This window comes from Ascaphus truei, chromosome 2 (assembly GCF_040206685.1).
Source record: "Ascaphus truei isolate aAscTru1 chromosome 2, aAscTru1.hap1, whole genome shotgun sequence".
NCBI lineage: Eukaryota > Metazoa > Chordata > Amphibia > Anura > Ascaphidae > Ascaphus > Ascaphus truei.
The window spans coordinates 40,093,043-40,113,984 of NC_134484.1; the positions used below are offsets into that span (position 1 = coordinate 40,093,043).

At 43.2% G+C, this 20,942-nt stretch overlaps 1 protein-coding gene across 1 annotated transcript in view; it reads left to right on the forward strand.

The window, feature by feature from the left end:
• The window catches only part of MTSS1 (MTSS I-BAR domain containing 1), a 216,269-nt gene extending 197,930 nt beyond the window's left edge, over positions 1-18,339 (forward strand). The window contains exons 10-15 of the mRNA XM_075588465.1: positions 2,414-2,794; positions 4,199-4,318; positions 5,447-5,635; positions 8,406-8,558; positions 10,858-11,020; positions 13,612-18,339. Of these exons, the coding sequence (XP_075444580.1) occupies positions 2,414-2,794; positions 4,199-4,318; positions 5,447-5,635; positions 8,406-8,558; positions 10,858-11,020; positions 13,612-14,291 (1,686 nt within the window). The 3' untranslated portion in view covers positions 14,292-18,339. The remainder of the gene's footprint in view (positions 1-2,413; positions 2,795-4,198; positions 4,319-5,446; positions 5,636-8,405; positions 8,559-10,857; positions 11,021-13,611) is intronic.
• The last annotated feature ends 2,603 nt before the right edge of the window (positions 18,340-20,942 follow it).

Genomic DNA, 20,942 nt, shown 5'->3' on the forward strand with positions numbered 1-20,942 from the left:
TATATATATGTATGTATATTCCTTATACTGTATATTCCTTATACTGTATATTCCTTATACTGTATATGTATGCAATAGGAGTGATAACAAATTCCATCTAATAAGGTTTCTCATCCTCCAGTGTACTGTGTGTAGAATTTACACATGGGGATCATTTGCATTGATCAGGTTGTAGCTTATTTAAAAAAAAAAAACAGAAGCACTTTGCCTAGATCCTACAAAATCTCCCGTTTTGGTTTATTTTCCTTTATTGTAGTGGTTCCTTCCCCTTGCTCCGGCTGCCAGAGACTCGCACACAGATCCCAGTTCGCTTCTCAAACAGATTGGCAAATTTCTTGCAAAATTTGCCAAAGTTGGGAAAGAATAAATTGTGGTTCTTATTTTGTCAAAATGTTTTTATTTATTTATTTTTTCAAATTTTGTGCCTAAAATAGTGTATGCCTACAATAAGCGATACAATATTGTCTGGCGCTTTCACAAAAGTCACACAAAATCCAACATCTTACAAACCTTTTTCTTGTAGAATCTGGAACACATGAGAATTTCAGGGCAGCTTTACATCCACAGTAACATTGTGGGAGAGTTTTGACGATGACGATCTCATTGTATTTATCTTGCAATTGTCATATCCTCAACGTTATTAGGGGACTGTCCATTTCTTGGGTAAAGTTGCACATCTAAATTGTTTTCACATCTCTACCAACTCTCGTCTACGAAACTATCCTATAAAACCTTTTATTGAATAAATACTTTCTTCCAGTTCCTCCTAATTTATCCCACTCAAAATACACGGGGGCTTCTTCTTGATCCACCAAAGCGACCGAGGAGGGGGGTGGGGGGAGGAGAGATGATCTATAGTACCTACTACGCAAATAGTTATTTATTTCATAGATGAGATTTATATTTGCAAGTATGTTTTTATAACATGGAATTTGTCATTGCTTCAATTGCATGAATGTGGATATACTGTATATTTGACATATACATACAGCAATGCACGCCTTGCAAATGCAGTATCCTACATAACGGTTCTGAATACGTTACACACTCTGGTTCAGATGTTAATGAGTTTCCACAGTCTGCACCGATGCGTTTTACAGGCCCAACTACCAACCAGAACTGGGAAAGTTAAGCCCAAAGGAGGAGGAAGATTATAAACGAGGCCCTAAAGTGATTCCCCTCTAATTTTGTTTTCTCTGCTGAAACAAAGTACAGGCATACCCCGCTATACAGACCTTCACTTTACGGACCCTCGCGAGTACGGACATATTTACAATAGCACCATTCCCCTGTGTCCATACGCTCGCTTCGCAAGCACGGACACTTATTCCGTCCTACAGACCGCCGTAGTTGTGATGCGCTGATTCCCCTCGCCCAATTGGAAAACGGCAGCTCGCGCACGCGCCTGTGAGTAGGACACAGGCACGTACTGAACAGCAATACCGGCTCCCTACCTCTACCCAAGTGAGAAAAGGTAGTGCTTCACTTTAAGTACATTTTCGCTTTATATACATGCTCTGGACCCATTGCGTACGTGAATGCGGGGTATGCCTGTATTCAGATAAGTGTGTTTTATTATGTTTAATATGCTTTACAGCAGGGGTTCCCAAACTTTTTTTTACATTGTGCAACCCTGTTAGAAAATATTTGTTTCACAAACCCCTAATTAATAAATCTTCTTGCCAACGCAGCAGACTATTGCAAACAAACCCGTTTGATACCAGGCAGTATAGTGTCACGAGCTCGTTGGGGAACAGTCATTTAATATGGATCCAAACTGCACCTCGGTGTGTGCAGACAGCACTGGTGATATAGCTGTCTATTACTGCGGGAGCTTCCAAAGTCACGCCCCACAATGCCTTGCTGCGGATACAAAGTGTCATGGGGAACTATTTCTGGACGCTCCTGCTATAATTGGCCGCTATACCACCCACGCTAAGGAGCAGTTTGAGGCCTTGCTAAGTGCGCAGTCTCCACACGGGCTCAGGAACCCATTATACTGCATGAAAACCCCCATTACATTTATTTGGGGGGGAGGGGGAGGGGGTGTGAACCCCTTGGAGATACCTCACCCCGTTGGGGTTATCACTGCTTTATAGCCCTTAAACTTTGTCAGAACACAAGAAAAGCCACAATGCTCCCTTAATGTTAGGGGCTTGTAGCTAAATGAGAAGACAACACAGCAGTGATTCTGACATTGCAGGGATCAGGGCGGAGTTCTAACCTGGCAGAGGTATATTGCAGTGCACTGCGGCCCCTCCAGAGGGTTTAACCTCCGTACCCGCAGATCTTTTTTCCCCGCAAGGCCATGGTGAGGGCGGGTTGGAAGCCATGATATATAATATTAATAATAATAAAAAAGGATACTGCAGCTGTTGTACCACGTGTGTTTTGTATCTTACTTTGTGGCTGATGCTGCCTGTTTGCTGGAGACTTGTGGAGTTTTAATTTGGTGCTTGGTTTTCCTTCCCCCTTTGTCCTCTCTCCCCACTTTTTTTCGACTCCCTCACCCCCTTCTCCCTTTCCCCCACCCTCGCTGTCCTTCTGGTCTTCCCTTCTCCCCTTCCCCTTTGCCTCACGCAGCAGTCTGAACAGCGTTAACAGTAGTGACTCCAGATCGAGTGGCTCCCACTCACACTCACCCACTTCACACTATCGCTATCGCAGCTCCAATCTGCCCCAGCAGGCCCCCATGAGGCTGTCAAGCGTCTCCTCTCACGACTCCGGCTTCATTTCCCAGGATGCCTTTCAGTCGAAGTCGCCATCCCCCATGCCTCCCGAAGCTGTGAATCAGGTGAGGCATAGTGGTTATTAAGAGGTCGTGGAGTGCATTGGGGTTGCTGGGAAGTGTCAGACTCGGGAATGGTCCACAATAGGGAAACCAATGGTAGGGGACCTATATAGAGCCATAATGTCCCAAAAGGTAATGTTAGGGCTTTCACTTATACGTATTTTTATTTTATTTAAGCTGCTTGGATTGCCTTTTTAAATGGAGTGAAAATAAATGTACCTGCAACCCAGTTAGTGCTGGAAGGGGCTGAAATATGTATGCTTCGGACAGTGCGGGGAGCGCTGGAAATGTTGTCTCAGCCCCAGCGGCGTAGGGGAGCCTTCTGGCATTGTGGGCCGACTTCCAGCCGGTCGGGCCCCTTCCTGTGCCGGGCCTTCGTTGTAGTCGGCAGCACTCTCTGTTCCATGGAAGCCAGCTACAGATGCAGCAGTCGTTACTCGAACATTTCACGTGTTGTATACCTCGGAATACCTGTGTCACGGCGCACGATTTCTTCCAGCCTTTCCGCCTTAAGACGCGTGTTGGCTCGTTTTTATCGAGTGCAGAAAATAGCGTTTTCGTGTTCTGGTTTTTACCACCTGCAAAGTGACACATTAGCACAGTACAGGCATACCTCGCTTTAAGTACACTCACTTTAAGTACACTCGCGAGTAAGTACATATCGCCCAATAGGCAAACGGCAGCTCACGCATGCGCCTGTCATCACGTCCTGAACAGCAATACCGGCTCCCTGCCTGTACTGAAGCTGTGCGCAAGCGGGGAGACTATAGAGCCTGTTACAAATGCCTTATTTACATCAGTTATGCACATATATAACGATTGCAGTACAGTACATGCATCAATAAGTGGGAAAAGGTAGTTCTTCACTTTAAGTACATTTTCGCTTTACATACATGCTCCGGTCCCATTGCGTACGTTAATGCGGGGTATGCCTGTACTGTACACATTACAATTCATTCATTTCTGCCACGGAGACGCGAAGAATTGCAGCCAAAGGAATCAGAATCCATGAAATTCAAACACATCAACCGCGGTAAACACAGGCGCGAATGCCGCGGGGAATACAGCAGAGCAGACGACAACGGCTCCGTGAAATGTTCGAATAACGGCCGCTGCATCTGAAGGTGATTGTCTTCTGTCCATGGTGAAAGTTCAGGTGCCTTAGTTTTAGTAAATAACGCCCATATTTTGCTACAGAATCCCCTTTTCAACCAGCTGCTCCCAGGAATAGTAGTGCCGGCCATTTTAAGCCTACACAAAATGACTGCCCACCTTTATGCTTTGAGCGACTTGACCAGGGATTTTGATTTTTAACCCGTCGCCCTTTGTTTCTCTTCCCCCTCTCCTTCATTTCCTCGGTAACCCTTGTCCCCTCTCCCTGCCTCTCCCGGGCTTCGCCTGCTGCAGAATTCGTCCAGCTCGGCCTCCTCTGAAGCCTCGGAAACCTGCCAGTCAGTGAGCGAGTGCAGCTCTCCTACATCTGTGAGCTCAGGCTCTACCATGGGAGCGTGGGCCTCTACTGACAAGGTGACGAAGCCAGATTGTGGTGCTGTGCATGTGTTCTGCGCTTGTATTATGTATGAGCTCAAAATACATGTAGCGCCATTGCTGAAATGTGCAGTACCATTAGCAGGATATATTGTATGTATGTATGTATGTATGTATGTGGTTTTGAAACCTTTTTATTATATATGAAAATACCTGCACTCAACAAAGGAAATAGTGCAATACATGTATACTTTACTTAGAGCTTTATAATTCTTTATAATTCTCTCCCTCTCAAATCAAAATTCCACAGTGATTGTGTCCCCTAGTAACATATGACTTTAATACCTCTAATAGGACACACATGAGGTTACTAGATGCACGTGTACTAAGATCTGCGTCTAATGTCATATTACAGCTGTATCACAGGGCTGCTAAATGTCTGTTCTGTGGCAGCTACAGAACAGTTTTCTGATCTTGGGGTCTTGAAAACTTCTGTACAAATACTCCTAACAAAAATGATTTATGACTATTGTGGGTCCATTAAAATGTATTGCAAGCGTCAAAGAAAATGCGTGTCTCTAGGAAAGTACGGGTACTACAGTTCTGTGCCACACGGCAGTATTTGAGCTATGCAGGAGAGTAAAAATAGTGTGTGTGTGTGTGTGTGTGTGTGTGTTTATATAAATATATATACACATATACATGCGCACGCACACACACACACACACACACACACACACACACACACACACACACACACACACACACACACACACACGTATGTACCATGTTTACACATACTCGCACAAAAATGGAGAAAAGACCATTTAAAAATGAAAGTAAACCACTCTAATTTGTAATTTTATAGGCCATTGTTGACAAAGCATCAGTAACCTTAACAATCAGTGTAATAGTGTCACACACTTCATACCCACACACAAGATATCAGTTCCCACTGAATCGTCACTTACATTTTTTCCCCGTTTGATCCAGTTTTCATTTTTTCTCATTTTTATTTTTACTTATTGTTTTTTTTTTATTAATATTATTCTCATTGTTATTATATTTAAGTTTCACCAGGACGCCTTTTTCCCATGTTTGCCATCATATTGATTTTTTTTTTCTCCCTGTTTTTGTTTCCTTTCCCTGCGTGTTGTTTGTCTCCAGTTGTCTAATGGGTTTTATCACTATAGTCTGTCCAGTGATCTGACCTCAGTTGGTGCAGGTCCTTTCACTCATTTCCCGCCTCCCGCCTCCCGCCCCTGGACCCGATCTAGTTCTGGCCTCCCAGACTGCCATCACTATTACACCATTGGGCCAGGCATGTTACCATCATCTAAGATTCCCGCCTGGAAGGTTTGTGTTTATTTTGTGCAAGCTGTGTTCTCCTCTTCACTTCCACATTTCTCATCTATGAAGTCCTATTTACACTGACGTGTGGGGGAAATAGGTTATGCACATCATATGGTCACGTGACAATGTGAGATCTTCAGACCTGTCGACATTTGCTAATTTTCTGTAAGTCGCTCTGAACTTTAGCACATGGGCTTCGATAGTGTCTGATTTGAATAACCCTCCAGATTTTGAACCATGGTGGTGGACATATCTGGATCTTATGCCAACAATGCATTACGAGTAACTATTCATTCTAGATGCTAATTATCTCTCTACAAGAAAGCACAGATTTCATGTTTTTTTCATACGTCTAAGAAGACTTTGTTTAATGGGAAAGTTCAGTGCATTTGCTGTGTATTTTGTAAACTTTTTAATGCATAACATTTTGGGTTATTTCAATAATTGTATAGATTAAGTACAATGTATAACTGTCATAGGTTAACAGATAGAGACCTGGAAAACTCTCCAATTCCAGTCTTCCTCCATACAGACCATAGAATCACCACCTAGATGAGCCACCACCAGAACTAGGGAGACCCGACGTCTTGGGGGTCGCTCATACAGGCTGTCCAGCTGTGGTAGCGGTCACACACACACACACGTTCTGTGATTTAGAGTTTCTCGTCACGGGGGGGAATTAAAACCATGAGTATGTCCTTGGGCATTCTCTCCCACCCTTGCGTTGTAGCTGGAACAGTTAGGACATACACTAATGCTAAGCAATGTGCCAAGGCAACATGGCTGTTCCGTGTGTGGTTGGCAGGGCTATATGAGTACTGGTTCATTGGGGGCCCCATAAAATCGTACAAAATGCCGTTGACAGCTGGCAATAATGATGATGACGGTGGTGGTGGACACTATTTGGTGGTGGACACTACTGTATTTGGTGGTGGTGGAGGGATAATATCTATGAGCTTAACATTATTTGTATAAAAAATATATTAAAACCCTACTACTGAGTAGAGATGAGTGAGACTGTCAAAATCTGTTTCGCGGAATTTCCCGAGCTTTCCATATAAAATCCGTTCCGCGGTGTATAAACAGTCGACGGATTGTTGCAGGTTCAACCCATGCGGATTAATCCACACCCGCCATTGGATACAATCCGCTGCCGAATTTCGCCAATCCAGTCTGCGGATTCCGCGATCCGTGGGAGGATTTTGCCAATCTAATCCGCAGATTAGCAAACCAGTGGTGGATTTCCAAATCCTCCCAACGAATTGCAGAATCCGCAAATCGGATTGTCGGTGATTAAAAAAAAAAAAAGCGCGGAAAAGACAAATCGACGTTTTTGAAACTGATTCGGCAGATCCAAATCCACGAAAAAAAATTCATCCATCTCTACTATTGATCACTGAACAGGACATGAAATGGCGTATAATATATATATATATATATATATATATATATATATATATATATATATATATATATATAGAATAGATATATATATATATAGATATATATATATTGTTTTACAAAATGCACAGCAAGTGTTCGGCACTTTTGCCATGACGTACAGTATTCAGCTGCCAGTGGCTTTCTGAAAGGTTCTTGGGTACAATGACGCGACTACGTAAAGTTCATTTTCCATTGCCTTTTTGCGGTCATATCTGAAAAACATGTAATGCTTACATTTTAGCCAGCAAAGATCCAGAGTCCTAATAAAGAAACGTTACAAATTATTCAATTGTAAAGTCAGTGAGAAAATGGGAAATGACCAGAAAGATGGGCGTAGCCTATTGGTATCTTTCCTGCCTAACATTTTATTTCTTAACTTTTCTTCCCAATTTACTGCACAGCCCAGAATTGATTTTAACCTCTTCACTGCCACGAGTTAGAGGGTTTTTGAAAACTTTGTTGCAGGGTAATGCGTAGCAGACCCCTCTGACACAAGGGGTTAATTAACAAAAACGACGACCTTGTGCAGTAATATATTTCTGCAGTGAGGTTAAGCAAGTGATAATTGCTCTGATACGCTTGTATAAGTGGGTGAGTATGCAGAACCTGATCACTTTGGCACTGTAACCCTACATTATGCTGGTGAGCAATACAACCCAGCAAATTATTATCCCTTTGGCCACAGACAGCAGGAGTAAAAAAATTCCCAAACACAAAGTAGAAAACATGTTGCCTTTTACTGAAAACGGACGCATCGTCTTTAGGCCAACTGTGATTTTGGGGCCATTTATTCAAACGTTCAGAGAGAACTAAAACTGTAAGTTCTGCTGTGTGCAGAGCGAGATATAGCTGTGCTCACCGATTCTATTTATTAGTATTTCACCTTACGTTTCTAAAACACATCGTTTCAAGTAGTGAAACATACCTTCCCCATACAAGTATTGTTATTTTTTCTAATTGCTAATGTTAAATCTGTTTATGCCCTGACTTCATAGCATCAGGCATTGTTACTTCATATTTAGCTATTGAGACACATTGCTATATTTGTTGTGTACGCAGAAACGAGGCTGATTTTTCTTTCTACGTGTTCTTTTTTTTTTTTCACTGAAATCATTTTATTTTGTGAATGCACCTAAAATGACCCCATTGAGATGTTCTCGTCCCCTTCTCATTGAGTGTAAGTTAAAGTAGACTGTTCACTTCCCGAGTTGCTGTTCACGCCTACTAATGTTTTCTTTGTTTTGTACCAACAACAGAACAGAGCGCGTTTCCTGAAAGGATTGTGTTTTCCACACGCACACATGTTTACGGTTTATAATCTGTTGTTCAGGACTGGGCTAAGCCGGGTCCGTATGACCAGCCGTTGGTGAACACCCTTCAGCGACGCAAACGTGAGACTGACCCTACGGGAGGAGGCCAGAATGCTGCTCCGGGACAGAGCGACGAGGATCAATCGCCACGGAACCAGACTGTAACATCCAGGGTAAAGAACTATGTGGTGGATCAGCTTTCGTATGTATGTATCATTATATTTATGTAGCGCCAGCCATGTATGCTGTGCTTCACAACATGAAAAGCAATGGGAATAAGTGCAGCGGTAAATGTCAACATAATGCTGCGGGAGACCCTGACCCAAAGCGCTTAACGTCTTCTTTGCCACCAGGTAGGAAGGTGGGTAACTACGGTTCTTGTGATGATCATAGAGGTTGGCTTACTTTTGGTAAGGGCGAAATGAACAGGATAAATGTGTACATATATTTGTTTGTCGATAGATATATCTATCTCGGTAAACAAAGAAGCCCCAATGCACATCCAATATAGCAAATTATTTGATTTCACTGACCCAGTAGCACTCCAGTTGGCATAATTAAATATAGGATACTATGGATTTGGATTGAGAGCCTGCTAAGTTTGTGCGTTTTTCCTTTTATATTAGCAGTGGCTAATGATATACAATAAATAACCAGCAGTCTGCAGGCATGAATACAGCACACAAGTGTTGGAATGGTAGATAGAAGTTGTATTGTTGTCCAAGAATCACCATTGTTTTTGTCCTGTGCAACACCTTACTCCACCCTGAGGAAGGTCGTTTGTACAGGACCGAGATGTTGGTGAATGTCAATCACCTGCTGGGTGAAGGCCTCCCCAAGGATCTTCCAGGTACTGCAAGCCTCTCTTCCCCCTGTTGCTCCAATAAATTTTATGATTTCATCTTTCCATCTTGCTTTTGGTCGTCGTCTTGGTCTTTTAATTTCTCTTGGAGTGGTTGATCTATAGTTCTTGAGGTCTTTGTCTCTTTTCTTGTGGATGAGGATAACTTTGGCATTGCTCCATTGGTCAGGAATTTTCCCGTTCTTCCAGCGGCATGTAAAGAGTTTTGCAAGGATTTGCTCTACTTCTCCAGCTTCTTTCAAGATTTCAATTGTTGGTTCATCTTCCCCAGGAGCCTTCCGATTCTTCAAGGATTTTATTGCTTTTGCCCGTTCTCCAGGAAGGACGCATGGTGCATCATTGATGTTTTGTTGTCACTCTTCCTCTGCTCGATTATGTCCTGTGTCATCTTTCTTCTTGTACAATTTCATGTAGAAGTCCTCAACCCTCTTTATGACAAGTGCCTGGTCTTTTATTGTGGATCCATCGTCTTGTTCGAGTGCAATGATTTGCTTCTTCCCAATCATAAGACTTCGATAGTCTTCCTCACTTTCAGTTACATTTTCTTACATCTTCAGTTCTATGTTTGTGAATCATCTTGCACAGTTCTGCATATTCAATTCTTGTTCTTGGATCTTGGAATTGCTTAATTTCTTGTTGTCTACTCAGTAACTGCTTTTATCTCCTCTAATCTTTTCCTAATCTGTTTTCTTCTTTGTTTTCCCAGTATTTGCTGCACTTTCAACTACAATCTTCGTAAGGCCCCACTCACACAGCACGCTATACGATGTGTGCGCGCGCGCGTTCGTCACAGATGCCTAGCGGCCAATGGTAGTGTTCAGTATTGAAACTACCATTGGCTGCAAAGTACGGCGTCGACGCTGCTGCATTCACAGGAGTCTTTTCAATCTGTGATCTCCGGCTGCAGCAGCGTGACGTCAATTTCAGCAGCCAATCAATTCCCAGATGTTTTACATTGATTGGCTGATGAAATTGACCAGAGACTCGGCAAAGGGGATGGGACGGGGGCCCCCTTCCCCCTCAGTATATGATCCCCTCTTTTTCTATTGATCTGAGTGGTATGGTTGGCTGATATGGAGTACTGCGTTCCGAGCTGTATGTTGGTACTAAGCCACACGTGTTTTTTTAGATTGGCTAGATAGGGATGTTCTCAGGGTTCCACTGCAGTGGTCATGTACAGGTTGTACGTGGTTCTAGCTGCAATATTCTGAATTGCCTACAAATGACTTAACTGATTGTTTGGCAAGATGAGTGAGTGAATTGCCATAGTCGAGTCTCGAGTTGACCAGGGAGTGGATAACCTTCCTCAACATCTTCCCTGAGCAGAGGCTTGAGTCTTTTGATGGAGCAGAAGTGGTAGGCAGGGCTCGACTGTCTGACACCTTCTATTGTGAGATCTTTTTACTCTCGGTCCAGTTATGAGCGGTGGAGCAGCGAAGGGAGAACAAGGGAGCTGCTACCAGACCTTTCTTTGGGGTCAAACAAAGTGTCCTCAAGTCAGCATCTATTTTGACCAGCACTGGTCAACAGACATTAAAATAATGTATTTTAGAAAACCATGTTTGTGAAAATGATTTGTTTTAAATATGTATTGTGTCTACTCTCCTCAGCAAGGAGAGGAAGCAGAGAACTGTGACGAGCTGGCTCTCGCATTGAGCAGAGGTTTGCAGCTGGACACCCAGAGGAGCAGCAGGGACTCCTTGCAGTGCTCTAGCGGCTACAGCACACAGACTACAACTCCCTGCTGTTCCGAGGACACCATTCCCTCACAAGGTATGAAGCAGAACATGCATGTCCCTGCTTCTCTTTCCAGTTAAGGTTGCTTAAGTAATAGACCCGCAAATCTCCATTACATCAGGGCTCATAACGTTACCTAAAATCGGAACGGATCTTCTGTTCCCCAAGTTAACATGGTATGCTCAAAGCTAATAATATGCAAAACACCAGAGCTAAATCTCATTAGCAAAGGCTTACGGTCACGTTATTGTAGCGCGATGTTATATCATTCAATAATGTGGCGTTAGGTATGTCTTGGCGTTACTTCTATCCGGACCCTGAATAGGCCTTTAGCGCAAGTTGACAGAGAGGAGAGGGAAACGATGCTCTCTTTCGGGTCTTTATGTGAGTAACGCCAAGTTTGGGTACCGGATGACCTAACCAACGTAACGCAAAGTGCCCGCATTAACCTTAACAGACTGCAGAGTATATGCAGCGCTACGATAACGCCTCGTTTGCATATTATTATCCCCAATGTCCATTATTGTTAACGCCGTTCTCTTTACGGGAGGAAACATCTCTTAACGTTATTTGGCTTTGGAAGATGTTAACCTAACTTAACACTACGGTAAGACTTATCACCACGTTAAGGAAGGTTTGCATCATATTCGGGGCAATGTGCATTGGAACGGGAACTGAAAATATTTCATTGTCCAAAGGTAACGGCAGCATAAACTATTATACAGCAGCAATATGTTACATCGCACGCTTTTACTCTCCTTTGTCAAAAAGGCCTATATTGCAGGGAAGGGGTTAACAAATAAAATAATTTTATTAATTCCCTTTACCATTTTTATTGTAATCACATTCTCCATAATGGGGGTTGTCATTTTCACTTAAAGTAATGTGACTGGTTCTTTAAAGTAGCACTCCTGATACTGTACCCCCCCCCCCTTTTTCTGTGTTGTATGTTTTGTTTACCTTACTTTGTATGTACAAAAATGCTCAATAAAAAAATGTAAGTAATAAAAAAAAAAAAGTAGCACTCCTGGTTTAATTTAAAAAATTTTTTTTGGGACATGTATATATTATATACTGTCTCCTGAGCTGAACCGCGTTAATACCCGCTCCGGGAACCCCTTGCTTCCTGAGATACTTACCTGAATTAGGTGGTGCCGGTAGCAGCTCCAGATGGGCTATCGAAATTGCGGCTTAAATGTCCCGGCCAATAGGAAGCTGTGAGGTCATCCCTTGCGACTTCCTATTGGCCGGTACATCTAAACCCGTGGTGCTGCTGCGAGCACCCACTACAGAGATGTGTTATCTCAGGGAGCATGGGGGCCCGGAGCTGAAATTAATGGGGTTCAGCTCTGGAGACCCCCTGCTTCCCAACTAGGGAGGCCGGGGGAGAAACATTTTTGGGGCAGTATCTTTAAACATGCCACGACACGTGTTTCTTTCACAGAGAGGCATCACTCTTTGCTCCATCGCATTCACTTGACTAAATAAGGAAATCCCAGTTCGTGGGAACCCTCCTATTCCCCAATTTGTTGTATTGAAAAGGATTCACGTTAGATTTTAATTTCTGAAAACCAAACTTAAAATCGGCCTAGATTTTTCCATCTTTATTCTGTCTCGTGGGAACTGTCTCTAAGGTGTGAAATAAAAGATCACTTCCGAAATAAAGAAGCCGTTCGCACCTCCGTCCCTAAGAGGTTAAGGAAAATGTCCACCAATGTATGAAAAAAACAGTTATTGAGTAGTGAGCGGTACTCAAAATGTAACCTCTCGATACCAATACTATGAGAAAACAAGAGTCCAAACACTGAAAGATCAAGAAACAACAAATTGATGCGAAATAGTCTTGTATTTAGATGTTCAGTATCATCTCACAAGAGTACTAAAGAGTCCTGGATCGAAAACAATGTACGCTGATGAAATACAATCTCAGACAAAAATATAGCACAGATAGTAATAAGCAAATAGTAATAAAAGAACTTCTTGCCTAATAAGCAAAAATGTATCATCTGACACCTTTAGGGAGGAGGCCACGTTTCGGCAGAAGTGAAGCCCTTTGTCAGGACCTGTGCCTGAGGGCGTATTACTATCTTCGCTAGATTTGTGTGTCCGTATTTTAGCAGCGTACATGTTTACATTCTATCCACGACTCTAGTCCAGGGGCGGCCAACTCCAGTCCTCAAGGGCCACCAGCAGGTCCGGTTTTCGGGATATCCCTGCTTCGGCACAGGCGGCTCAATAAGTGGCTCCGTCATTATGACCCGAAAAACCTGACTTCTTGTTGACCTTGAGAACTGGAGTTGGCCGCTCCTGCACTAGTATTTCTGGCTGTTGTATACTGTCCCGTTTTATTTCCAGAGTAGGGAGGATTTAGGACAGGAGCGGTGATCCAATGGGGTAAATACCTTTTTATAGAGAAGAAACTTGTCCCTGAAGTAGAAGACCGTGGCTTCGTGACCTTGGGAAATTCACTTTTAGTCACTGTGCCTGTAGTATCCAAAAAGTCTCTCTCGGCCTCTCAAATCTATACAAGTAATAATAGGACTTTAACAGACCCCGGGTTGATTGTAAGTGCGTTACATAGTACTCAGAACATGCTTGTTTCTGACCCATGATATTGGTTTCTTTAGTTTCAGATTACGATTACTTCTCAGTGAGCGGGGACCAAGAGGCAGAACCGCAAGATTTTGACAAATCGTCCACCATCCCAAGAAATAGCGACATCAGCCAGTCATACCGGAGGATGTTTCAAGCCAAGCGTCCGGCCTCCACTGCAGGGCTGCCGGCTACCTTTGGACCTGTAATGGTCACGCCCGGTGTGGCCACCATCAGAAGGACCCCATCCACCAAACCGTCGGTGAGACGCGGTACCTTAGGAGGCCCTATCCCAATAAAGACACCGGTCATCCCCGTTAAAACGCCCACCGTGCCAGACATCCCCGCTGGGCTGCCCAGCGGTACAAGCGAGGATTACGCGGAGCAAAGTCCCGACTCCCCCTCGGCCGCGGAAGGCGTTGCGCTCACCAGCGACATGCCATCCTCTCTGTGGAGCGGGCAGGCCTCCGTCAACCCTCCAGTGCCAGGGCCGCCGGTTGCGGAAGAGCAGAGGCAAGCGAGGCCGGAAAACGAAGAGGAGGATGAGCAGGAGAGCTCCCTTACTCCTGAACCCGCAATCCAAGCGGCGCCGGAAGTGGCAGACCCAGGCGCCAGCGATGCTCTTCAGGGAGATGACATGCTGAACGCAATTCGCCGTGGGGTCAAGCTGAAGAAAACGACCACAAACGATCGCTCGGCGCCCCGCCTTTTGTAGACGAGCAAAAATACCAAGGAGAGCGGTGACAGAGGGAAAACTAACTGCAACCTGAGACTTGTCTCTTATCCATTCCAGTCTGTGATCAGAGGATTTTGCGGCTGCATACACAGGGTTGAAGCAAGTACTCTTCAATAACCATATTATTACAGTAAAGCGTAAACTGCGTAGCAAAGCAACCTTAATATCTGTTGATGTCCCAAGTTTTGTAAATAGTGATTTTATTTCTGCACATTTTTAATCCATTGAAGTTTTCCTTCCTGATTTTTTTTTTTTTTTTTCCCCCATAAGGTGCCAAATCCTATTTAAATTTTATAAGTCTTTGTAAAGTTGTAAATGCTTCAGGTGGGAAAAGCATGAGCAGGGTGATTTCCGTCAGCGGAAGGACTGGTATGTGTCAGCTTTTTTTGTTGCAAGCTTTAATAGAGCACATTGTATCACTGCTGCCAACAGACTGTTTTCTAATACAGAAAATACGGGCAAAAGAGGCTTTTTTTTTTTTTTTTTAATAGGTTACGCAGAAGCTAAAAATAAATAACGACTAAGAGCAATATAATAAACGTTTAAATCCATAGAGCATGTAACAGGGTGTATTGGGGGGGTGAAGAATGCCGTCATAACACATGCTGTAACACACATGTAAGCTACATGATCTCATTGCTTAGTAGCATCATGGTAAATGCATCAGAATAAGCCATACTGGATTGCAGTGTTCCCGTTTTATAGTGTTTTTGACCACACTTGTTTTTATTTAGCCTCATCTTCTCGCCGTTGTCATTTTTTTTCCGCATGCCACTTTTATTATGTAGCTTTCACTCTTGGTGCCGGGGGGGGTGACGTCTGCAGAACGTTGCGGAGCAATGCGCTGCAGACCCCCGCCCCCCCCCCTTTTTTTTCTGCATTTAAGGGTTTCTATTTCTTCAAAGCACTCTTCGGTTTCTTCACTTGTGTGCTCACATTCTTTCACCAAATACTAACAATATAAAAAGATAGTTATAATAATAATAATAATAATAATAATATTAATAAAAATGTTTAAAAAAAAAAAGGCTAAGGCAATTATAAAGATATTTTAAAATAGTAGCAGGGAGTTCTTGTGTGTAAGAAATGCTTATTCACACGGGCACCCAGCTGGCTGGGTCCTGGTTTAAAGCCCAAACACATCCAATATATAGTGACAAACATGGCAGTGTTGATCATTGTGGAGGCGGGTGATTTTGCAAGCTGATTTTTGGATATTATTAATATTTTTTTTTTTTTTTTAATCAGGGGGGGCTCATTAATCTTATTTGAAAAGGCCTAAAGTTGGCATTGGCCTTACATACCGAAGGAAGGGAAAAGGAAAAAACAACAACCTATTTATTGTTTAGAGTCTAATCCCTGTGAATTCTCTTTTTGTATTCTACGTATTGTATTTTTCGGAATGTTTATTGATGGAAAATTAGTATTATAGAGGTTTTCTCCCCCCCCCCCCCTCCCTAAAAGATATATTAATAAATAAAAGTAATTATCGCTATGATACCCATTTTCCAAGCTCAACAGAAATATGCAGGCGTCGGGGTGTCCTGATTTTAAGGGTACGCACCACTTTGATGTCTGAGAACGGAAAGTGGAGCTAATACCAAAATCTTGTGTTTGCATAGTGCCCTGCAATTTCAGAGCTCCTCACCATTATACAGCCACCCCTGGGGTGGAATCCTGCACCTTTTGTCATTCTCGTCTGTACGTCGGTCACCACAGCGGTAGAGGAATTAAGGCACAGAGGGGTACAAATGATTTCCCCCCGAGATCACACAAAGTTGAGTCATTGACTGCGGGTAGAATTGATCCTGCGACAGTCGCTGCTCTCTGCGCTCACTCTTAGACATTTCAATGACGCGAGCTCGCTTTAATAAAAAGAAATAATGGAAACGCACTCGGACACGGTGCTCCTTCTCCGCCAAGCGCAAGTTTATTTATTTTTGCAACAACAACAAAATGCCACAAAATACATTACTTCCTGTGAATTTGATGGGAAGAGGAGGGGGTGGGCGCACTGTCAAAAGTTGCAGGGGATCCGCACCTAGTCGGAAAGTGATTTTCAGACCATCATAGATGGCCGTAAAAAAAAAAGTCCCAGGACAAAAATGTATTTGCCGAAGTAGAAAACAGTGGGATAATCTCACGATGAAGCACGTGATCGGGATGAGGTAGGGAAAGTTGGGGAAAGTTGTATAAAAGCAGAAACATTTGAACAAGAAATGATGAGGGAGGACTCTGCTGCTGGGTCAGTCCTATGGGTTAGACAGTGGTTTTCAACCTTTTCTCTTTATGGGCACCCCTAACCAGTGCTCCGTTGCCGAGGTGCCCCTACAACAGGACAGGGTCACAGAAAACACAGGACAAAGAGACTGTCACAGGAGACAGAGAGGGGGCAGAAAGTCACAGAAAACCCGCACACACTCGTGCACCAAATACACACAGGACAGACACACAGAGCCTCGCCACTACTACCCAGGCCGATTCCTCCTCTGCTTGGCCATACCCTGCAGGCTCCTGACACCACCTACCGACTGACTGGCTGCCCATGGGTAATGCAGCCAATCAGGATAGAGGAAACTGCCCTACTCTCTCCCTGCTCTGGGAGATCGGGAAAATCCCGCGGTACCCTTCTGATCCTCACGGAACCCCAGGGTGCCACAGAACCCTGATTGGGTTAGAGGCTGCAGTAGAAATCGCTGCATATAAAAACACTCCATGCAATGCTGTTCTGCAGATGGGGCGACTTTAGTTTAGTTAAAGAATGTGCGAGTTTGGAAGTGTATAGAGGTACCCAGCAACATTATAAAGGGCACAACATTCATTCCTAAGGGGCTGGCTCTTTTAAATATGGCCAAATAAATGCATATTTTTGTTAAAGCAATATATGGGCCTTTACTTATGAAAACTCTATACAAAAAAAAATATAGATATATATTCACTGCTACACAGACTTAAAAATATGTTTTCAACAATTAATAGTGAATGCAGTCAGCGTGGCACCATGCGCTCACTGATTTTGTGATTGCCAAAAACTCAAAGCAACGAAGGTGCTAGTCTTGCCAATAAACTCTCTGCACATTTCTTGTTGGCTATTGTTGATGACGTAAAGTACTATGTGAAGTCATTGTGTTTCTATATAAAAATGTGCACTGCTGTGATTCCTTTAAAAACGTTATGTTACAGTACGGGCATGGTCCAAAGCTAGAGTGTGAACATATTTTGAATGCATCCATATGTAATCCCTTTGGTGCTGGTGGTGTCCTGCAATACATTGCTGTGAATGTTGAGAAAGACATCTTGAGTACTGAAGAGGTTAGCGTAGAGCGGGTGTGGCCAACTCCAGTCCTCAAGGGCCACCAACAGGTCATGTAGTCAACATACCCCTGCTTCAGCACAGGTAGTTCAATCGGGCTAGCGTGAGCCACCTGTGCTGAAGCAGGGATATCGTGAATACATGGAGAGTTGGTGGCCCTTGAGGACTGGAGTTGGCCACCCCTTGTTTTAGGTGTGGACAGCCCACTAATTGCAACACAAGTCATTTTAGCGGCTGCTTTCTGCAAATGCAGCTCACACTGGACTTTTAGGCAGCGCGTTCTATCGCAGGAGGAAATGTTCTGTAGTTAAAGTGGAGATGTAGATCTAAATGGATGTCATCTGTACGCATGCGCAGCTTTTTCATTGCTCTGCAATGTTAACGATCAGGGTGCATTTGGTATAAAATAACTTCATAGTTCACTGTGGGGGAACAATGCCCTTTATATTATTTTTTCTTCCTTAGGACTGTTCTGTTTTGTGTTTTTACATATTGTAAACCAGTGTCACAGCAGGAAAAAAAATAAATCCCTAAAACCTGTTTCTAATGGTAAGTATGGTGTTTAGTTGCTAGTTTGTACTGAGAGTTGACCTCTCCCCGTGCAGCTTGTTTTAAATTGTTTCATTAACTTTTGCTGTATTTGTGCCTCCCTCTACATTGTAATCATTGCTTCAGCCTACATAAAAAACTAAAATAAAGAACTACTGGAAAAAGGCCCATGTCTTGCATCTGTTATATGGTCCTTTAACGCCGCAAAACGGGAAACTTATGGGGGTGGTTTTTTTTGTTTAAATAAATCTGTTCTGTAGTATTAGATAATATTTAACTTTATTTTTTGTATTCGTCTCTCATTGCCATTGTAATGAGTTTTAAAGCATCCTTTTGATTTCTACAGCTGGTTTTAGCCTACCTCCCAAGCAATGTAAGGCTGGGCTTATAGTGCCGCTATCGCGGCAAAACCAATGTATTGATGCCGTTGCGTGCGCTTATAGTAGAAGCGACGCGACGGTGCGACAGCTTGGTCGCGATCGCTGGAAGTAAAGTCAATTTGATTTTTCCAGCGACCGCAGCGTGATGTCACCGTCGCTGGCGACTGCACTATAAGCACAGCCTAAGGCCCAGATTATGGTGCTGGTGTCATGGCGTGCACACAAAGCAAGCACTCTGCTTTATTATTTTATGGGACCTATCGCCGTGCCTGCGCGCCTACAGGCGCACAGGCACGTTGACGCGGCCGCGTTTTTTAAATACAACACATTTTGTATTTTCAGGCGGCTGTTGTGTGACGTCAGCGCACGTGAGCTGAATCAGCCAATGAGGGCAAACCAGCTTTGTGACGCATCCGCCACGCCCCCGCAACGCGTCTAGTCTCCTGCAACCAAGCTCACAAAACGCTTGGGCTGCAGGAGTGCACGTGGTGGCGCGCTCGTTCTCACGTGGACGCGCAGGGACCCTAATCCCTGCCTGAGATGTTTGCAACACTATCCTGTTTGATCATCTGTTGCCAAATTTCCTAGCACTTTGAGCGGTAAACTGTAGCCGATGTTACCGTGTAAGATTTGGATACATTGTAGCTGCTGAGAGACTGAAGGATTTATTGAAACTGAAAGGTGGCCATTATGTTCATCACACAATCAGGATTTTACACGATTGCCAGTCTAGGTAAGAATGTAGCATTATACATTGTCACATGCTTTACATATACAAATAAGATGGGGAAAAAAGGGGGAATGTAGTATTGCTGTGTTAAATCCATTTTGGCATGTTTTTGCTTCATAATTAAAAAAAACCACTCAAGTGGTAATTAATAATAATTAAAAAAAATCCACAAATGTTCTTTTTGCTGAGGTAACCCTACAGCATAATTTATATATATATTAAATATATTTTTTAAAATTACTAAATTGCAGGGCTTTTTTATGACATTAGAAATTAACTAGAAAAACCTAACACAAAAGCAGGACATGCTGACGTGGCAAGATTCAAACATATGAGTTAAACTGGCATTGCCTATCACTGAAAGAGAAGCAGAATATGAGCATATAGCTGCATAAGGTGAAGTCCCCACTAGTGCTGAGCGGGCGGCGCTTGCGAAGGAGACTTAGATATCTATATATGTAAGTCCCCGCTCGCGCGGTGCGCTCGTGTGCGTGCACACGCTCAGCCGCGATCGGCGCTTAGGTAAACAAAAAATCTACTTACCCGCGTGCTCAACTACCTGCAATTATTATATTATTACTTGCAGTACATATGGTGCAAAAAAGGCACAAGAAATGCAAAGTATTAAACAGATTAGAAACTTGCTAAAAGACAGCAGGGCAACATTGTGAGATTAAAAAAATCAAAGCAGAATTTCCTACTTTGGCCCAAGAAAACCTAATTCAGCAAGGTGAGCGAAAAACACCACACTACTACCAATTGCCTCGTCCTGCATTCTTTGAGAGCCTTCTCCTCCAAAAGCATTAAGTTACATGTTTACTAAGCAGTGCTACTCTAGAAGCCAAGTTCAGTAATAGCCAAACATTACATTTAATATTCAAAGACTCGATTTGGACAGGCCCAGTACCACAAGATTGGCATAGAGCAAACATGGTGCCTATACTGAAAAAGGGAGCTAGATCACAGCTGGTTAATTATGGATCTGTAAGCCTGACAATAATGGGGCAGCTACTTGAAGGTTTAGTATGGGATAATATTCAGGAATACCTAATGGAAAACAAGATTAGTAATAGTCAGCATGGATTTATGAAGGATAGATCATGCCAAACTAACCTTAGTTTCTTTGAGGAGGTAAGTAGTAATTTAGACCAGGGTAATGCAGTTGATGTGGTCTACTTAGATTTTGCAAAGGCATGTGATGTGGATCCACACGAGGTTAGTGTACAAAATAAAGTAAATTGGTCTCCGTAAAAATATTTGCACCAAGATTGAAAACTGGTTGGTTTAAAGGATAGATAACAGAGTTGTCCTAAATTGAATTTTTGAGGTTGGGTTACTGCTTACGATCGGTATCGGGACACCTGCTTTTTAACGTGTTTATTAATGACCTTGAGGTGGGCATAGAGAGCAAAATCTCCATCTTTGCTGGTGCCACTAAATTGTTAAGGTAGTAGAATCGGAGCACGATGTAATTTATCCCCAGAAGGACTGGAAATGTGGGCAGGTACATGGCAGATACATTTAAGGTTATGCATTCAAGAAACAAGAATAAACAGAAGACATGGTGCAAAATGTAGGTGAATCCTTGGAGAAGGATTTAGGAGTGCGTATAAACAGGCTTGGCAGTAGTGCCAAATGTCAGGCAGTAGCTGCAAAGG